Source organism: Salvelinus alpinus, chromosome 17 (assembly GCF_045679555.1).
Source record: "Salvelinus alpinus chromosome 17, SLU_Salpinus.1, whole genome shotgun sequence".
Lineage (NCBI taxonomy): Eukaryota > Metazoa > Chordata > Actinopteri > Salmoniformes > Salmonidae > Salvelinus > Salvelinus alpinus.
Window position 1 is genome coordinate 34599425 of NC_092102.1, and position 21026 is coordinate 34620450.

The 21026-nt window shown below is 42.6% G+C and overlaps 1 protein-coding gene across 1 annotated transcript; it reads right to left on the bottom strand.

Annotated features, from left to right (window-relative positions):
* Positions 1–2: 2 nt before the first annotated feature.
* On the bottom strand, positions 3–20475 carry LOC139542823 (ninjurin-1-like). The gene is made up of 4 exons (XM_071348685.1): positions 20330–20475; positions 5574–5817; positions 2120–2295; positions 3–820 (listed from the first exon to the last, which is right to left on the bottom strand). Exons 1-3 carry the CDS (start codon positions 20369–20371, stop codon positions 2153–2155), a joined length of 429 nt encoding a protein of 142 aa, XP_071204786.1. The 5' UTR covers positions 20372–20475; the 3' UTR covers positions 3–820; positions 2120–2152.
* Between the last annotated feature and the right edge of the window lie 551 nt (positions 20476–21026).

Below are 21026 nucleotides of genomic sequence, written 5' to 3' on the forward strand. Positions count from 1 at the left end.
GCTTTTTGGATGTTCGTTTATTACCAGAGCAGGACGTATCTGTGAGAGTGGTAACCTGACAATGTAATACAAAGATCTCACATCATTGCAATAGCACCAAAAATACCACTAGAGGGCACTCCTGACCTAGCCCAGAGACCTCTGCAGGCCAGATAAGAGGATGATGAAATGAGCTGCTATGAAGATGATCACAAGTGCCATAGCAGCTTTACACTTCCGGACAGGTGTGGTTACTATTCTGCAGTTCAAGTGAACATGTGTATTTCTCTATGGAATCTCCTCTAGTACCCTTACTGGTTACAGTAAGATAGATGATGAGTGACGTCTGGTAGATGATGATTCTCTGTGGCAGTCAGATTCCTGGTGTCTATTCTCAGCAGCTTTGCTTCAGTGAGCTGTGTGTTTCCATATCTGTTTCTGTCTGTAGGGAGACCCAGATCAAAGAGCAGATGGGGAGGAGGGTGAGTGGCGGATCGGAGGGGTGAGGGAGTGGGGAGGGTGTCACTCGAGTGATTGTTCTGTTTGAATCCCAGTACTCCCAGCCCCAACAGACAGCTATTAGTCCCACTTAGAATGATCTGCAGCCATGATGATGATGATGATGCGCATCTGAATTTGAAATCCTTCAGAAGTTCTTTTCATTCCAGACTCCTCCAACCAACTCAGGGGTATTACACTGAGTTAGAGCCAGATACAGTGCATGAGAGCAATAGATATACAAAATGTTTATAGATCTGTCTATTGTCCTGGCTAGAGTGGATTTGTGTGTCACTATCTGGATCATGGTCTGTCTGTGTGATTCCATGGTTAGCAATGGAAGCTATGGGAAAGAAAGGGGAATGTATCATTAGGTTATGGTGTCATGTTCCCTCAGACTCCATCAGTACATAGCTAGAATAGCAGTTATGAGTGTCCCTGCCAAACCTAGGATTACAATGCCATATGATCTTATTTTGAGCGGTAAGAACAGAACCGTCAAAGTAGATTTTTTTGTTGCTATTTCTATTACATTAAGCTAACCAATGAAATTCTTCACCATGAGCTGTGTATTCAATGCTGGAGACTGAATGGTAAAAGGATGTACAGAGTCTGAGACAGTGAGATGTTAATTGTGTATGCGTAACAGTACTGAGTCTAATCAAGGCCTCAGTTTTAATTAGCAGTTCTTTCTCTATCTGCATCTGATGATAGTGAGTCACCACACAGCCAAAATAACCATGCACTCTTCTCACAGCTCTTCTATGTGTCTTGGTCTGAGACAAGATTATCAGTGGCACATCTAGCCGGGATATTGCAAATCCTTGATGTAGTGCAATGCTAGCTCTTTTATTGATCAAGTTTCACATCAACTGCTGCTCAATGCTGCAACGATTTGTTCTATTTAAATGCAGTTGATATGATACTACGAGACTACGACACAAGATGAATGTGTTCTCTATGTTTAGCTAAGCAAAGGTCAGTGTTTTGAGAGTGAGGCACAGACTCTTTTTCCATACATGTGCTCTTTAGACCCGTCAGGCACAGTGGCCCAGGCTGTCTGAACAAGACCCATGACGTCCTCCTTTCACCTCATAAATGTGATAAAAAATTTACATTCAGGGCTCAGCCTTCCTCAATGCTGTGGCTCGGAGTATGTGTGTGTGAGAGTGAGCGAGATAGTGTGACAGAGAGATAGGGAAAGTGTGTGTGCTTGCTTGCTGGGGATAACTACAGTACAGGGCAGGGGGCAGACACTGAGGTCACATGGCTGTTGTCTCTGTTTTCCTGTTGGTCTCCTACACAAACACACAGTGTTGTTTATGAAAGCAAACCTCTCTCTCATCGGGACAAAAGGGTTCTGGACTGGTAAAAAGACAGTAGTTGAGTTTTGTTGGTGGGTGTTTTCTAGTGGAAGTTTCCGTCGAGTCCTGGAACAGTGCGTGTTTATGGGTCAGGTTGGGGGAGCATGGGCGTTTAGGATGTCAGGAGATACGGAGAACAGGACAGCTGCTGAGTCATGGACAAACTATTGAGGGAAAGTGCAAACAATTCCTGTTTGAGTTTGAGAGAGGGGAGAAGAGAGAAAGAGAGTGTGTGTGTGTGTGTGTGTGTGTGTGTGTGTGTGTGTGTGTGTTTGTACCTAAGGGGGTGGTGATGCGTTTCTGTGTCCTGGTCAGGCTTTCTGATTGGGTTTCTGTACTCCAAAGGCAGTGATGAAGACGTTGACTACTACGATGACGAAGACGAGGCCTGTGGCCAGGTTCTCCATTACATTCAGCCTGAAGTGTTTACTTTGGTCATTCAGGTTCCACCGCACTGTGGAGAGAACAGGGGAAATTGGTACAGATGAGCTTTACAAACACTCACAGCATGCACTCGCAAACACATAGACTCCCTCTCTCACACATACACACAGATAACTCTACACACACATAAAAAGTATAATCCTGATTGAGTGATAGCGACTAGCCCGGGACTGGAGCCAGTGACATACTGCTTTGTACTCGGTGCTCTGTATAAGTGTCTCTCAGGCCTGGTCCTCATGTACCCCGGACTGAACTCTGCCAACTCTCTGCTGCTCAGCTCAGAGGAAACATATGTGTGACCAGGACACAGTGAGTATAAAGAACAAAAAGAATAGCTTAACACTGCAGTGGGCTAAAATCAGGGTCACACAGAGTGTTCTTGGTAGTCTTAAACAAATCTACTTTGAAACAAACACATACTGTACACCTCACACACATGGCTATGGGCTGTACCATGTCAGATATAGAGTTGAAATGTATTCAATTTTGAGTTTGCATCCCAATATTAAGCTGTATATACATCACAGAAGACTGAAATATAACAAAAGTGTTTGACATAGAAACACCAGATTTTCATTGTTTAAATGTTTTTTATGTTTATTAATTATGAAATTATGAAAAATATTAACAACGTTCCACCCAGGAGACCACTAGAGGGCGATTTGGTCATTTGACTGCTGGAAAGAGCTACGTCTATTCTTTTACAGAGGGGCATGGTTAATGGAATCTATGAATATATGTGTAGTGGATGTAGATGTTCTGATCATCTTATGTACTTGTGTACCACAGGAGGCTGCTGAGGGGAGGACGGCTCATAATAATGTCTGGAATGGAGCTAATGGAATGGCATCAAACACCTGGAAACCATGTGTTTGACGTATTTGATACCATTCCACCTATTCTTCTCCAACCATTACCATGAGCCCATCCTGCCCAATTAAGGTGCCACCAACCTCCTATGGTGTGTACGTGCATGTGTGTGTGGGGGGCAGATTATAAGATGTTAAACGGTGTGAGAAACCCTGCCTGTGTCTCTGGCTGTTTGTGTCTGGCCCAGGCCAGGGGGGATGGTATGTAGGACATTCACAGCACGCACCACCAATTTAGTATTTAATAGAACTCCCATTAGCCAAGGCAGCAGCTACTCTTCCTGGGGTCCAAACAAGAATAAAACAATTGCATCACAACAAAACAACAGCCTACATCATAAATAAAACTATACATCATACAAGACATGACTACAATATTTATCTATTATAACAAATGTACAATATAAAATGTACAATACTACAATAATACAACACCACAATGTGTGTGTGTGTAGAGTGCATGTGTTAGAGTGTGTGTGCGAATGCATGTGTCTCTTCACAGTCCGTGTTGTGAGGTGTTGTTTTATCAGTTTTTTTTATCCGATTTTACTGCTTGCTTGAGTTACTTGATGTGGAACAGAGTTCCATTTAGTCATGGCACTATGCAGTACGTTGCGCTTCCCAGAGTCTGTTCTGGAGTTAGGGACTGTGAAGAGACCCCTGGTGGCATGTTTGTTGGGGTATGGGTGTCTGAGCTGTGTGTTAGCTGTTTGAACAGTCAGTTCGAATGGTCAAAGACAGAGAGGAGGGGGGGGGGGGGGGGTTAAGGGGGGTCAGAGGGAAAGAGAATGGGAGAGAAGGGGGGTAGAGGGGGAAAGGGGAGGTGAGGTTCTAGGGTCAGGAATGAGGAGCAGATGCATTATGGGTGATGAAGAGCGAAAAGCAGGGCAAAGGGAATGGTAGAGGAGATATGGAAGGTGGAGAAGGGAGAGGGGGGGTTTGGGGAGGAACAAGAGAGAATGAGAGGATGGGGGAGTGGAGGTATGGGTTGAGCAACGGTCAATAGGGAGAAGAGGGACGGGTGAGAGAAACGGGGAGAGTGTGATGGCTCTCTGACATGCAGGTTCAGTATCTCTCCGACACATGATCCCTTCAAATGGAGTTCACTAGTGGAAAAGTAAAGAAGCCTTGTGACTTAGTGAATGAGTGTTAATGCAGAGAGAGAGTGGTTAAAAACATATGGGCTGAACATCCTAAGTGTTTTCCTACCAGAGACTGTAAGAGATTAATTACAGTGATGTGACCTGCACCATTCATTAACTATCTGGTTTCACAAGAAAATACAATTTAAACCAGAGTGACATGGTGCAGAAATCATGGGAGCAAACGTGAGGGCAGTGATGTAGACATGATGAAGAGCAGTCTCTGTGATATAGACATGATGAAGAGCAGTCTTTGTAATGTAGACATGATGAAGAGCAGTCTATGTGATGTAGACATGATGAAGAGCAGTCTCTGTAATGTAGACATGATGAAGAGCAGCCTCTGTGATGTAGACATGATGAAGAGCAGTCTCTGTCCAGTGCTGAAGATCAAGGTCACTGTCAGCCTGTAAGGTCACACCTGAAGAATTCAATCTTCAACACCCCCATCTTCATCATTACACACACACACACACACACACACACACACACACACACACACACACACACACAGTCTTATACCTTGTGGGGACACACAATTCAGTCCCATTCAAAATCCTATTTTCCCTAACTCTAAACCCTAACCTTAACCCTAGCTCCTAACCCTAACCCTTAACGTAATTCTAACCCTAACACTAATTTTAACCTTAACCCCAAACCCCCTAGAAATAGCATTTGACCTTGTGGGGACCAACAAAATGTTCCCAGTTGGTCAAATTTTTGTTTGTTTACTATTCTTGTGGGACTTCTGGTTCCCACAAGAATAGTTAAACACGTCCACACGCGCCGCACGCACGCACGCACGCACACACACACACACACACACAGCCGTCTCTCGGGTCAGCCTGCTGACAGCAGCACTAAAACCCGGTGAACTCTGACCTGGTCACATGCCTGGTTGCCATGGCTACAGCACCTCAGCAACGCTGCAGTAGGTAATTGGTTGTATGTCAGGAAACATTGGACTTGATAGGTATGAGGTCATCCTCAGTTAAGGTCAACACAAAGTGTTGAGGGAGGAGGAAGTTAGAAAATACATGTTCACTGATGAAGATGAGACACAAAAGGCTCATGAAGATTGAGAGACACAAGGGGCTCCATTTAGATAGCGTGCATGAGCGGGGCTAGTGTCAAAAGAGTCCATAATACAGCAATCATTATGCAGGTTTAGAATGCAACTGTCTAATGTAGGCCTATTTGATGCAAACGCAAAAGTGTTGCATTCAATATGCTTTTTGTAAAAATGTCCCCCAGAGATACAGTGTTGTTATCCTCACCGATGAAGATGAGGAGGACCCCCACAGTGACCTGCAGGCTGAGGGAGATGCTGATGAGAGTGATGAGGGGAGTGTACAAGGAGAAGTCTGGCCCCTGCTCCAGGACAGCCTTCAGCTGGGAAGCGTTGGCCATGAGCAGGGCTACGTCCAGCATGCTCTCTGCTGCACTCTTCTTATTGGCATAGTGGTTCATGTTCAGGAGAGCAGAGGGGCTGCCACCGTGCCAGACACCTGTATGGGGGACCTGGAGACACAAACACATGTCAACAATACAATCAGATACACCTGGTTATATTGTTGAAGAACATGCACATAACGCACGTTTTCACATAAACTTCCCATTGACATCAATTCATGATTTAGACTTGCTTTTTAGGTGGAAGTTTAGCTTAGCAAGATTCATCTCACAATGAGACCAAACATAGTCAGTGATCATCTATGATGTGTTAATGCTGTTATCATATGCACCACTATCATATTATAACAGTAAAGGCATTATGAAAGAAACATGAGTAAACAAACACTCCCATTAAGTGCAGGCAAACACACAAACACCTTGGCTAAGTCCTAGACTATGAGCTCATCTCTGCGGATATCCCCCCAACCCCGACACCCCTAACACACACACTACGCACCTACACCCCTTCACCCAGTTACACTGCATGCTATCTGTATGTTTACATTGCAAACCTGTCTATGTTTACAAACACACACTAGTGGCCCAACACTGTGGCTGTGGGGTTAGTGAGGACTTTCCGGGACAGAGGAACAACACCAGGTGCAGGTCGAGGACACTTCAGGACAGGGATCTCTGGTCGTGAAGGGATACTGCTACTTTGTTCCTGCCCTGTGTGGGAACTGTACATTAACTTTGTCAACCTGATCATTTAAGTAGCCTACTGAATGTGAATGCATTATATTTTTGTATATGTCATAAAATGAATAATGAATACATTAAAGTCATATTATATGTCTAAGATGAATGGAGGATGTATGATTAAATGAATCAGTTCCTCCAGGTATTGATTCCTCTATGGCTGATGATGTTAGATAGCAGGTCATATGGGGAGTTCAGGGCTGCTCTGATGACTGTGTCCCATTTAGCTCCCACCGAGTTCTGTTCAGGGGCCTCAGTTATCAAAGTGCGTGCGCACAAAAAATATGTGCGTCAGTTTTCCCACAAAGGTCGGTATTTATCCATTTTGAACTTGACAGGAAAGTGTGCGCTTCTCCACGCAAATCTCAAACCATGTGTGCACACAAGTTGATCAACTGTATTGCAAGCAAATGTTGTTGTTTAGGTGTACACGAAGGTGTTTGATGCACAGGAATTATAATAATGGTAGGCTAATAAAAACATTAACTCGTTTGCCTAGTGATAAAACAGATGCATTTGCAGTTGGTAAGAAGATCGCATAACAGCATCTCGCCTAATATATTTATTTTAATTTTATTATATAGGCCTAAATCATAGTCATATTGCTCTTTTTCTGACATGACTTGTTTATTCCCGCTACACATCAAATATTAGGCTACCATTTATCCATCGCTCATTCAATAGCCACCTATGCGCGAAAGTAAACAGACTGTAGGCTACAGTATTGCTGTGCGATAGGAGCAGAACATAATAGCCTATTTAATCTCAGAGCCTATATCAAGGCAGGAGATAGAAATACAATCTATTGATAAACTAAATATTGAACAGGAATTCGTATTTTGTATAGAAGTGTTGGCTGTAGTAGCATTTACTTATAAATTGTTCGAAAGGTCAATCAATCTTGCAGAATGCGCAGCAGGTGTTTGGCACTCCCTACACCTGGCATTTAAAAAAAAAAAGTCCCTGCAAAAGATGAAAACATTCTGCCCACACCTCTACAGAAATCTGATGACATTTGCCATTGCGATATATATTTTTTTAATTATCATTGCCAAGTTCCAACACCTCCAAATCATACAGCAAATGAGGGCGTTATGTTACCGTAAAATAGGGAATGGAGGGCGTTTTCCAGGCGGGTTGTAGCGCTCGTTCACGACCCCACGAATATATTATGGTCGGATTATTCATTGAAAACATTCATACAGTATATACAGTATATGATGCGTGCGACAGTTTGATCAATCCCAATAATTTGTTGCGATGATTTAGTACAACATTTACGCACGGTTGATAAATGAGGCCCCTGATCCTAAAGTTGGAATCGTTAATGGTGAAACTGCCACATCCGTTTGGGATGCTACAACAACAAAGCAGTTACTGCAAACAACGAACAGTTTTTCCCCCCTTGGCCATCATTGCCTGGAGATAGAACAGCAGAATATGCACGGCATTTTTTTTTATCACACTGGTCGATGCACCACACCTCTGATAAGTCCACAGAACAAAAACTAGAAGAAAGCTGCTGGGGCGGACAATGGCGCTGTTCCCCTAATGCGGATTCCATCTTTAAAGTGCTGCTGACTAAATGTTTTGCAATGACTGAACAACTAGGCTTCCTGATGAAAGTGAACTTGAAGTCATGCTAAACCATCTCCAATGCATTAGCAACCATTCAATGACATTGAACCATTGGATGCATGTATCCCCCCTCTCTCCAACAGCTGTGGAGGACTGGCTGTTAAATTGTCAGTGCTGTGTCACAGTGCTGTGTACATACAATCTTCCTTCCTTCCCTCTGTTCCAGTAATAGAGACAGTGGATGAGAGGGGCGGTAGGCTTTACAGCAGAGAGAGACAGTCAGAGGTTCTGTTTTAGGAAGGGGAGAACAGAACCCTCTAATTTACCACAGAGCTGAGCTGAATTACCATGCCTTCAGGAAGAAACTGGCAACGTTGGTGCAGTAACCCGAGAGAGATGGGTGTGTTCTCTGCAGTAGCTGGTGTGTTGATTAGCCACCCAATATCCCTTAAATGTTGAGGTGGTTAGGCTATATGATGAGCTTTACAATTATGTGAGGAAACTGTACCCGGCTAGATGCATTTAAAAATCTAAAGTACCCCTGTGCTTTTTGGGGCGTGGCCTGACCTATATTTATGGCATGGCTCCTATTGTGCTGCACATCTGTGCAATGTTCACAAAATATCTGGATCAGGATCCTTCCCATCAGGATATGCTATTGAATCAATCCTGAATAGACATATTAAACCAAGATAAAACCCTTACAACCCAGACTGTGAGCCTTTATAGAGTTAGTGCACTAAGCATTGCAAGGTCACACAAACTAAACAACTCTTAAAAACATACCCTCTGTGTTCCTAAAGAACTGACGTCACACTCGTGTCCTTGTGATAAGTGACAGACACTCATCAGTACAACACAAGACATGCAAACAGATAAAATAACACCTTACTGCACAAAGGGGACTGTGAAGAGACACAACCATTTTTTATATCTTGTATTGTAATTTGCACTGTACTATGTACAGTGGGCTCCCGGGTGGCGCAGTGGTCTAAGGCACTGCATCTCAGTGCAAGAGACGTCTCTACAGACCCTGGTTCGATTCCAGGCTGTATCACAACCGGCTGTGATTGGGAGTCCCATAAGGCGGTGCACAATTGGCCCAGCGTCATCCGGGTTAGGGTTTGGCCGGGGTATGGCGTCATTGCTCTTAACTGACTTGCCTAGTTAAATAAAAAATGTATTAGATATTGTGTGTATGTAGGCTATGTGTGACATTTTAAATGTGGATCCTAATGAATACCAAATACTTGAGCGAAACACAGTGATCTCTGTGCTGAACACTGTCACGACCTGCCAGGGTCACCTGCTCTCTTCTCACACACTGAACCCACTCAGAGGACATTCAAGGACAGCCCTTATGCCTTAATCAATAGGTCTTATGTGAGCCGGGAAACCACAGGTTCTGAAGGTGTAGGCTATCCATAGGACTGACATAGGACTGACACTGCAGTCTGGGAAACCTGCCTCATTCAATTTCTTCATCGCTGGCTGAGGCTGGCTGACACAACAGAATGATAGTGGTAATTTGGCATGATTGAGCATGAGCAATGGCATAGGTCCAAAAACAAGTGCACACCACACACACACACGCACACACATACTTCACTTTTTATTAAAAGTACAGAAAGCAACCGACTGACTGACACAGTTCTGTATTTGAATAGAACTCTCGATTGAAAAGTATACACGAATAAAGCATGTATTAGCATATGATTGCGCTGACGTTCTCTACTGGAGAGGCAGTGTTAGTCAATCACTCTGCAGGTCCATTGTTATTCTGCCTGACCAAAAAACGGACGGTCCACTATTTTGTTACTATGAATTATTCAGCTCAACAATCCCCGTGTGAGGGAGAGAGAGAGAGGAGAGAAACGGATATTTTGCTTTTTTTAATTTTTTAATTTTTTAAATAAGCCTTTATTGTAAATGTAAGAAGTGCACAGAGATTCAGTGCAGCATCCATTATATAATTTATTATATTTCACCTTTATTTAACCAGGTAGGCCAGTAGAGAACAAGTTCTCATTTACAACTGCGACCTGGCCAAGATAAAGCAAAGCAGTGTGACAAAAACAACAACACAGAGATACACATGGGATAAACAAACGTACAGTCAATAACACAATAGAAAAATCTGTATACAGTGTGTGCAAATGAAGAAAGGAGGTAAGGCAATAAATAGGCCATAGTGGTGAAGTAATTACAATTTAGCAATTAACACTGGAGTGATAGATGTGCAGATGAGGATGTGCAAGTAGAAATACTGGTGTGCAAAAGAGCAGAAAAACAAAAACAAATATGGGGATGAGGTAGGTAGTTGGTTGGATGGGCTATTTACAGATGGGCTGTGTACAGCGATCGGTAAGCTGCTCTGACAGCTGATGCTTAAAGTTAGTGAGGGAGATATAAGTCTCCAACTTCAGTGTTTTTTGCAATTCGTTCCAATCATTGGCAGCAGAGAACTGGAAGGAAAGGTGGCCAAAGGAGGTGTTGGCTTTGGGGATGACCAGTGAAAAATACCTGCTGGAGTGTGTGCTACGGGTGGGTGTTGCTATGGTGACCAGTAAGCTGAGATAAGGTTGGAGCTTTAACTAGCAAAGACTTATAGATTACCTGGAGCCAGTGGGTTTGGCGACGAATATGTAGCGAGGACCAGCCAACGAGAGCATACAGGTCGCAGTGGTGGGTAGTATATGGGGCTTTGGTGACTTAACGGATGGCAATGTGATAGACTGCATCCAATTTGCTGAGTAGAGTGTTGGAGGCTATTTCGTAAATGACATCGCCGAAGTCAAGGACCGGTAGGATAGTCAGTTTTACGAGGGTATGTTTGGCAGCATAATCAATAAAAGGAAAACAATAAAGCCAAATGCTAAATGTACAGTTAATTGTCATCCCCTCTCCACTCATCCACAAAACCAAGTGCTCCCTCCACCTCTGAACGAAACACGTCCCTGTAACATGTTGGTCTCAAGCCCAGAAGATCTTTCAGTGACAGGATATGACAATATCAAGCGTAATTCTTCAGTCATTAGACCTTAGAGAACAATCACCACATCCTGCCTTTGACCAGACTCAACTGTGTGTTTCTTGCCTAGGCCTAAATACACAGCTCTCTTAGCCCGAGAGAGAGAGAGGGAGAGGGGTAGAGAGAGAGCGAAAGTGAGGGAGAGAGAGAGAGGGAGAGAAACTGAGAGAGTGTAGAAGGTCGCTGCAGCAGTCATTTAGAATAGCTGGAGATAGCTGCCCACGTAGTTGAGTAATAACGCTCAAAGGAAATCATATGGTGTTACTCTCTGTCTGCATACCTCTCAACACCACCTGCCCAACCCACTACAGTAGGTGTGAATTAAATGTGTCACTGACTGCAGCCCAAGCAGTCCCTAGTGATAACTGTCATAACTGTTTCCTATGCTCTAGTCCGTTACAGCACAGTTACCTGATCTACCTGGAAGACAGCTAGCCTATGTGCTGAGGTAGCCTGGTCCCAGATCTGTAGCCAACTCTTCTGGCTATCATTGACATGCCACACCTGTTAGTATAGCCTAGTAGCCTACATGTCTCACTTTTGTTTGATTGATTCTGTAGGTTGTCTGTCTTTTCTTTACATTTATAGGGGCATAGAAAAAGCCCCGCAGAATCCATCTGGTCCTAGTAAATACTGGCAGCAGTGCCTGGCTTGCAGCACTCTGGTAGGACCCCCCTCCCCAAAACCTCAAACTCCCATTGAAAGTGCTTCTATTCAGTTCAAGTAAGCACAAGCTTTCACAGACTCCAAAACATTTTCTACACACTGTTCTCAGCTTAGTGAAGCCAGATGAAGAAGAACAATTACAGTTGTGAATGACACTATTTTTGTGAAAATAGATTAATCGTCTCATCTAAAAACATACATTTTCTTCACTGTAGATCAAGCTTTCGCACAATGTTCTCGGGGGTTACTGCACCAACGTTGTCAGTCTCTACCTGAAGGCATGGTAATTCAGCTCACCTTAGGGAAGCCTGATGGAGACAAGTTACAGTTGTGAATACTACACTATTGCTGTGAAAATGTATAATTTGTCTAAAAACGTGCATTTTCCTAGATCTGGACACTCAAGACTATATGCTGTCGAACGGCTATACCATAAAAGCTTTCACAGACACAATATTATCGGTTTAGGGAAGCCTGATAAAAGACATATTTAGAGTTGTGTATGTAATTTAATTTTTGTGAAAAGTAATTAGTCAAAAAACATGCATTTTCCTTCATCTGGGTACTCAGACTAGGCTGTTGATATATACCATACAAGCACATAGACTTTCACAGACTTTAAGCTTATCCTCACTTTGGGCTGACTCTGACTAAAAAAATCCACTGTGTGAGAAGTGAACTCATTTAACCCCAGACCAGCATCAATGAACAGCTATGCCTACTCTCAGTGTTTTAATCTGTGAATGGGGGTTTTCTAAACTGCCAGACAGTTGTGGTGCTAGTCTGCTATTCCCTAGTAGACTGAGGGGCAGGTTGGGCTCTAGGCTATACAAAAGGGACACTCTCTGGGATACGTACTGTACACTATGGTTACAATTCTGTCTCTTTAGCCAACTGCATTGTCAGGAAAAAGAATGGCAACCAGAATAGGCGACATCCTGAAAATTCCATCCTTATAAGAATATAAGATAACAGAGTGTAGCATTTATGCAGACCAAGTTGCATTTATCATCAGAATGTATTTTATTCTGTTCTTGCTTGACTTGCAGGATGCGTGGTTGGGTTTTAAATGAAGAGGATGCTGCTAAAGGATGTGTGTCACTCTTTGCCTCTCTATCTCTCTGCATCAGCACTTCTGTGTTCTCCATCCATCATGTCCCATCAGTCTCCTCTGCTCACCTCAGATTCTGGCCTGTGTCCAGCCCAGGGATCGACACAACTGTATTTAATTTTCATGGTTCTCTGAAGGGCTTTAAGTTTTACATCCCACCGGAAACATATGCAAACACTGCTATTCCAAAGCACAGTATACTGTAGCTTACCTACATTACATTGCCAATGCAATGCAACCCAACTTAGCCTGTAACCTATAGCCTGTAGCTCCCATTATTAAATCCGGACCCCAAGGCTTCGCAGCACTGTTGGTTTACCATATTCCCCTTGAATCAGGCAGCGATTCAAACCTAGAACACCACGTAGGCCTAAGTCGAATCTCTGGCTAGGAGCAGTGGCGACCTGTTATGAGCCATAGCTACAAAAATATATATATACAGTGCCTTGCAAAAGTATTCATCCCCTTTGGCGTTTTTCCTATTTTGTTACATTACAACTTGTAATATAAATAGATTTTTATTTGGATTTCATGTAATGGACATACAGAAAATAGTCCAAATTGGTGAAGTGAAATGAAAAAAATGACTTGTTTAAAAAAATGTCCACCTGTGTGCAATCTAAGTGTCACATGATTGGTCACATGATCTCAATATATATATATATACACACCTGTTCTGAAAGGCCCTAGAGTCTGCAACACCACCAAGCAAGCGGCACCACCAAGAAAGCGGCACTAAGACCAAGGAGCTCTCCAAACAGGTCAGGGACAAAGTTGTGGAGAAGTACAGATCAGTGTTGGGTTATAAAAAAATATCAGAAACTTTGATCATCCCACGGAGCACCCTTAAATCCATTATTAAAAAATGGAAAGAATATGGCCCCACAACAAACCTGTCAAGAGAGGGCCACCCACCAAAACATGGACCAGGCAAGGAGGGCATTAATCAGAGGCAACAAAGAGACCAAAGGTAACCCTGAAGGAGCTGCAAAGCTCCACAGCGGAGATTGGAGTATATGTCCATAGGACCACTTTAAGCCGTACACTCGACGGAGCTGGGCTTTACGGAAGCGTGGCCAGAAAAAAGCCATTGCTTAAAGAAAAAAATAAGCAAACACATTTGGTGTATGCCAAAAAGCATTTTGAAGACTCCCCAAACATATGGAAGAAGGTATTCTGGTCAGATGAGACTAAAATGTAGCTTTTTGGCCACCAAGGAAAACGCTATGTCTGGCACAAACCCAACACCTCTCATCACCCAGAGAACATCATCCCCACAGTGAAGCATGGTGGTGGCAGCATCATGCTGTGGGGATGTTTTTCATCGGCAGGGACTGGGACACTGGTCAGAATTGAAGAAATGATGGATGGTGCTAAATACAAGGAAATTCTTGGGGGAAACCTGTTTCAGTCTTCCAGATTTGAGACTGGGACGGAGGTTCACCTTCCAGCAGGACAATGACCCTAAGCATACTACTAAAGCAACACTTGAGTGGTTTAAGGGGAAACATTTAAATGTCTTGGAATGGCTTAATCAAAGCCCAGACCTCAATCCAATTGAGAATCTGTGGTATGACTTGAAGATTGCTGCACACCATCTGAACCCATCCAACTTGAAGGAGCTGGAGCAGTTTTGCCTAGAAGAATGGGCAAAAATCCCAGTGACTAGATGTGCCAAGCGTATAGAGACATACCCCAAGAGACTTGCAGCTTTAATTGCTGCAAAAGGTGGCTCTATAAAGTATTGACTTTGAGGGGGTGAATAGTTATGCACGCTCAAGTTTTAATTTTTTTGGTCTTATTTCTTGTTTGTTTCTAAATAAAAAATATGTTGCATCTTCAAAGTGATAGACATGTTGTGTAAATCAAATGATACAAACCCCCCAAAAATCTACAATTTTATCCCTGATGTCCTTACACAGCTCTCTGGTCTTGGCCATTGTGGAGAGGTTGGAGTCTGTTTGATTGAGTGGGTGGACAGGTGTCTTTTATACAGGTAACGAGTTCAAACAGGTGCAGTTAATACAGGTAATGAGTGGAGAACAGGAGGGCTTCTTAAAGAAAAACTAACAGGTCTGTGAGAGCCGGAATTCTTACTGGTTGGTAGGTGATCAAATACTTATGTCATGCAATAAAATGCGAATTAATTACTTAAAAATCATACAATGTGATTTTCTGGATTTTTGTTTTAAATTCCGTCTCTCACAGTTGAAGTGTACCTATGATAAAAATTACAGACCTCTACATGCTTTGTAAGTAGGAAAACCTGCAAAATCGGCAGTGTATCAAATACTTGTTCTCCCCACTGTATATATGCATATATATATATAAATAAATATATATATATATATATACACACATATGTGTGTGTATATACATACAAATGTGTGTGTATGTTTTTTGTGTGCCTGTTTTGCATGTTATTTTGGCATTAATACGTGTCACATATCAGTTTGCAAACAATGTAAAAAAAAAAAAAAATGTATACAGAGCGTAGGGGTTGGTAATCTTCTCTAGTTGCAGAGAAGTGATTGGCTCAGTGTTCTGTCACTCATGGGGACACTACGTAACCGCAAAATCTACAGGGAGAGCTAGGAAGTTCAAGCCCCCTTGGGTGCTGCCATAGATTTACATTATCAGTGCCCGTTATGTCTACTGTAGCTTTGATTGGACTGATCATGTCAACATCATACCTTCAAAATCTTAGCTAGCAAGCTAGACAAGCAGTCATCATCAACAATCATATGAAGAGAAATTATAGATAAAACGTATCGGTGCTCATCAGACATTGGACATAAACATTACGCAACAAGTTGGAAATCGCAAATTCAACAATGAGTGGTTTGGAAGGAATCAGTGGCTAACTGCAAGCGTTGCAAAGCAATCACTATTTTGCTTCCCCTGCCTTCTATTTGGTGGAGGGGGTGTGGTCCAAGTCTGGGTTTAAGAGTCTCTTTTCCAAGCTTAAAAGGATAAACATTCACACACAACACCATGGGCCAGAAAAGGTTGAATACATTGGCCATGCTGTCAATCAAGCATGACTTCTGCTGCATTCAAAACAACTGGAAACTCAGAACTGGGAAATCTCTGACTTCAGTGAGTTCGAGACAACTGGGAACTCTGAAAAAAACGTGCTCCGACTGGACATTTTGAACGGTCATCCAACTCGGAATTCCAAGTTGGGAACCCGGGCCTCTTTCTAAATCTCCGACCTGAAGCTCACTGACGTCATGATTCAACCTTATTTTTTTCAGAGTTCCCAGTTGTCTTGAAAGCACCATAAATCAAGAGAATGCCAGACTTCGATGACAAAGTTACATGACAAAGGTTTCCCAGAAGAAGGACCGCCGTACCACCTTCCTGTTCAAGTGAGCACAGCACAACGGTGAGTCCAAAAATGTATTGTATGCTGCTGCATAAATAATGTAATATTCCAGGGAGATATGTATACTGTAGCTAAGAAATTAATACTAAGTGTATGTTGTGTAGTAAGCTGTTAGTAGCCCATGTGCCTCACCCTAATAATTTGGTCCCTTTCCCCTTCATAACTTAGCCTACTGTTCTGACTTGGTGGTGCACATGTAGCCTATAGCCTGTTTTAGACAAATGTCATCATCGAATATTGTAAGAGCTTTCATTGTCTGCTTATATGCCCCATTTATTTATCCTATAGTTTTGGCTTGGTGTACAGGGAGAATACTGCAAGAATGGCCCATGTTCTAAATTTTGTCGCTGTACATTTCAAAAGTGCTTTACAAACAGTTATATTGACTACGTCCATCTTAGCTCGTTCATTAATGTCTTAATCGAAATGACGGATTGCCTCGTATCCGCTCAAGGTTCCCTTATGCCATAGTTTGTACATCTTAATTGTCAGTAGAAACCACATTTGTTTACGCAAGTCAGTCATATCAGCTATGTTTTAAAAAAAGTCAGTATATGAGGCTGAATGAACTGTTTTGCTGCCAGACAAGGCTCCGCTGATAGCCAGGTGTAGCGGTGGTAAGGATTCACTCCATGGTGCTGAAAAGAAAGCTCTGCTGTTGGGACAGCTTTATGTAGGCCCAAACAGTTTGTGGGCTCCGTTTGTCACCATTATAGTGCAGTTAATGTATTGTTTAGTGGCTTTGCTGGCATGCATCCCCCCAAAAATGTTTACGTTTGTCCCACCAAGATCGACATGCTAAAACCGCCACTGGCTATGCCTAATCAAGAACATTTATCAGTCGATTAACTACCAGGTAGAAAATAAACATAGTAGTTTTGCGGACCTCCAGACTCGGATTTGAGCTCAGGCAGTGCAAATTAAATAAAGTCCTCTGTGAGGACAGAAAGCAATTTACACAGCGTCCATGGGACATTATTCACTCTCACTGTGGGGAGACATATTGTAAATGACACCAATTGCACATTGAATCGAGCGTAAAGATATCAATATTCTGTCCTCCGTGACTCAACTGTGACAGTCTCAGGACAGTAGCTAGACATACTGGCAAGCACGCACGCGCACACACTCTCTCTCTCTCTGAAATTTAAAGGGGCTATTTGGGGGACAGGGACAGACTGTTGGGATGACACAATGAAGCTCATTTCCTCCCTCTGTAAAGTGTTATTGCTTTATACAGTGGGGAGAACAAGTATTTGATACACTGCCGATTTTGCAGGTTTTCCTACTTACAAAGCATGTAGAGGTCTGTAATTTTTATCATAGGTACACTTCAACTGTGAGAGACGGAATCTAAAACAAAAATCCAGAAAATCACATTGTATGATTTTTAAATAATTAATTTGCATTTTATTGCATGACATAAGTATTTGATCACCTACCAACCAGTAAGAATTACGGCTCTCACAGACCTGTTAGTTTTTCTTTAAGAAGCCCTCCTGTTCTCCACTCATTACCTGTATTAACTGCACCTGTTTGAACTCGTTACCTGTATAAAAGACACCTGTCCACACACTCAAACAGATTCCAACCTCTCCACAATGGCCAAGACCAGAGAGCTGTGTAAGGACATCAGGGGTAAAATTGTAGACCTGCACAAGGCTGGGATGGGCTACAGGACAATAGGCAAGCAGCTTGGTGAGAAGGAAACAACTGTTGGCGCAATTATTAGAAAATGGAAGAAGTTCAAGATGACGGTCAATCACCCTCGGTCTGGGGCTCCATGCAAGATTTCACCTCGTGGGGCATCAATGATCATGAGGAAGGTGAGGGATCAGCCCAGAACTACACGGCAGGACCTGGTCAATGACCTGAAGAGAGCTGGGACCACAGTCTCAAAGAAAACCATTAGTAACACACTACGCCGTCATGGATTAAAATCCTGCAGCGCACGCAAGGTCCCCCTGCTTAAGCCAGTGCATGTCCAGGCCTGTCTGAAGTTTGCCAATGACCATCTGGATGATCCAGAGGAGGAATGGGAGAAGGTCATGTGGTCTGATGAGACAAAAATAGAGCTTTTTGGTCTAACTCCACTCGCCGTGTTTGGAGGAAGAAGAAGTATGAGTACAACCCCAAGAACACCATCCCAACCGTGAAGCATGGAGGTGGAAACATCATTCTTTGGGGATGCTTTTCTGCAAAGGGGACAGGACGACTGCACCGTTTTGAAGGGAGGATGGATGGGGCCATGTATCGCGAGATCTTGGCCAACAACCTCCTTCCCTCAGTAAGAGCATTGAAGATGGGTCGTGGCTGGGTCTTCCAGCATGACAACGACACAAAGCACACAGCCATGGCAACTAAGGAGTGGCTCCGTAAGAAGCATCTCAAGGTCCTGGAGTGGCCTAACCAGTCTCCAGACCTGAACCCAATAGAAAATCTTTGGAGGGAGCTGAAAGTCCGTATTGCCCAGCGACAGCCCCGAAACCTGAAGGATCTGGAGAAGATCTGTAGGGAGGAGTGGGCCAAAATCCCTGCTGCAGTGTGTGCAAACCTAGTCAAGAACTACAGGAAACGTATGATCTCTGTAATTGCAAACAAAGGTTTCTGTACCAAATATTAAGTTCTGCTTTTCTGATGTATCAAATACTTATGTCATGCAATAAAATGCAAATTAATTACTTAAAAATCATACAATGTGATTTTCTGGATTTTTGTTTTAGATTCCGTCTCTCATAGTTGAAGTGTACCTATGATAAAAAATTACAGACCTCTACATGCTTTGTAAGTAGGAAAACCTGCAAAATCGGCAGTGTATCAAATACTTGTTCTCCCCACTGTAAGTACACTAAACTACCTTCCAATAACTGGGGAAATGGGAACACACAATGTCATTAAAAACACTTTACAGGGGTCTAGTTAACACAAAATTGCTAATGAAAGTATTTGATTGAGCACCATCATTTCAATACCATAAATGCATTAAGCAAAATGCGTACACCAAGCCCTTTAGAATTATTTCCACTAAAATTGGATGTGTGATGAAAGAAAGAAAACTGTTTCTTATTGGAACATCGTGTCAGGGATCCAACACAAAGGGCATTCATTATTCACTGGGCCACTTAGGTGCATACAGACACAACTCCTCAAGGGATGCAGACTTTCACCGGAGACCTGGCCAAAAGATGTCAGCCATTTCAGGAAAAGCCAAGTCTTGGTCTGATCCGTAGACTGTCCCAAAACAAAATCTGAATTTCAACTGACTAACCTCACCTACACAATCTATCCTAAGCACTAAAGGGCTCTGCTAACAAGGATTATAATCATTTTTTATTATAACAATAGCCAAGGTTACATTGTGGTGTGCCCTCCAAAACCCTTCTAAACTGAAAATGTGTTGATTACCATAAATGGATATATTACATGATTTTGAAAAATTCTAGTTAGAATTTAATGGTGTTATATATCTGATCTCTGTGCTATAAAAGGTATTGTAAAATGGTGTTATAAGAGGTTGTAAAAAAAATGAAGCATTTCCAAAATTGCATCCAATATGGTTCCAAATAAGGATTAATTGGTGGAGATCTTGTAGACACAAAGATATTTAGAGAAAATTATGGTGCACGATATTACAACAGGTTGTTTTGTGTTGATAAAACATTTAGTTAAGCTACAATGTTGTGTTTTTCTTCTTCACATCATGGCATCGCCTTCGATGCTTACATCCCACAAATGAGAGGTGGGGCAGTTGTCTGTGAGGGATCTCACAGCCTCCGCCTCTTTAAACGCAGCAGCCTAAAAACTCACACTGGCACCATGGCAACCAATTTTAGAGCAAGATTAGCTGACTAGCCGCTATCACATTTAGGGAAACTATAATAACAAATATTGTGTGCTTCAGTAAAAGTGTATTTTGTGTCTACAAACATTATTATATTGTTAGTTATATTGTTAGGCCTACATTGGCAGGTTTGGTAGCCTAGCTAAACGGGCGACAGTGGCTACTGTGGATGGCAACATTGCTGCCAGTCCATTACCTCTCTTGAAAGTGAGCTAACTTGTTACTTTGATGCTAAGTAGGTTGCAACTACAGATCATCACTTACCTCCCCTACATTTTCTCTGTCGGCGCTCCCGTTCATTTCCATATTGATGGCAATGTCAGGGGTAAAAAAACAAAAACAAGATGCAAGTTCTGTTTCACATTAAAAAATGTGGAACCAACTTGTCTGCTCCGCGGAGGAAAGTGAGCTCGTGGGTCGCGCGCGCTGTGGAATGGGGGACGGCTCACCCAATCCTCGACGATTTGGATCAACTGCATAAATCCTGCTGTATGTATCCTATTATTAGACACCCCGAATAATAATAGCTTGCCTGGGGACCAAAAGTTGCTCTGGCATAGCTACATAGATTGAAAATACCACATTTGAAGACCAAAGTCCAGGATTGTTGTCTACAAATAAAATACATTATTGAAACATAGGCCTGGATGTATATTTATGATCATGCTAGTACATTTAAAAAATATTATATCAATGAATTATACAAACAAAGATGTATGTAATATTAGTTAGAGCAGGGAACTCAAATTAATTATTAAATTATTAATTAATCATATCTTCAGGCTAACCTGAATCAGAGGACAGTTGAGTGGATTGTCTTTTTGCAGGTTAGGTTAATGATTTTCACAATGAGAAAGGCACTCATGTAACGGCCGTCCCTCGGTGAGTGAGTAGACCAAGGCGCAGCGGGTGATGAATACATAATGTTTATTTGACAAGACGGAAAAACACGAAACGAAAT

Coding starts and splice junctions, on each gene's coding strand:
- LOC139542823 (XM_071348685.1), bottom strand. CDS start 20,371: ATGGAAATGAACGGGAGCGCCGACAGAGAAAATGTAGGGGAG. Junction 5,818..20,329: donor ACAGAGAAAATGTAGGGGAG/GTAAGTGATGAT, acceptor TTGTGTCTCCAG/GTCCCCCATACAGGTGTCTG. Junction 2,296..5,573: donor GGTCCTCCTCATCTTCATCG/GTGAGGATAACA, acceptor TTCTCTCCACAG/TGCGGTGGAACCTGAATGAC.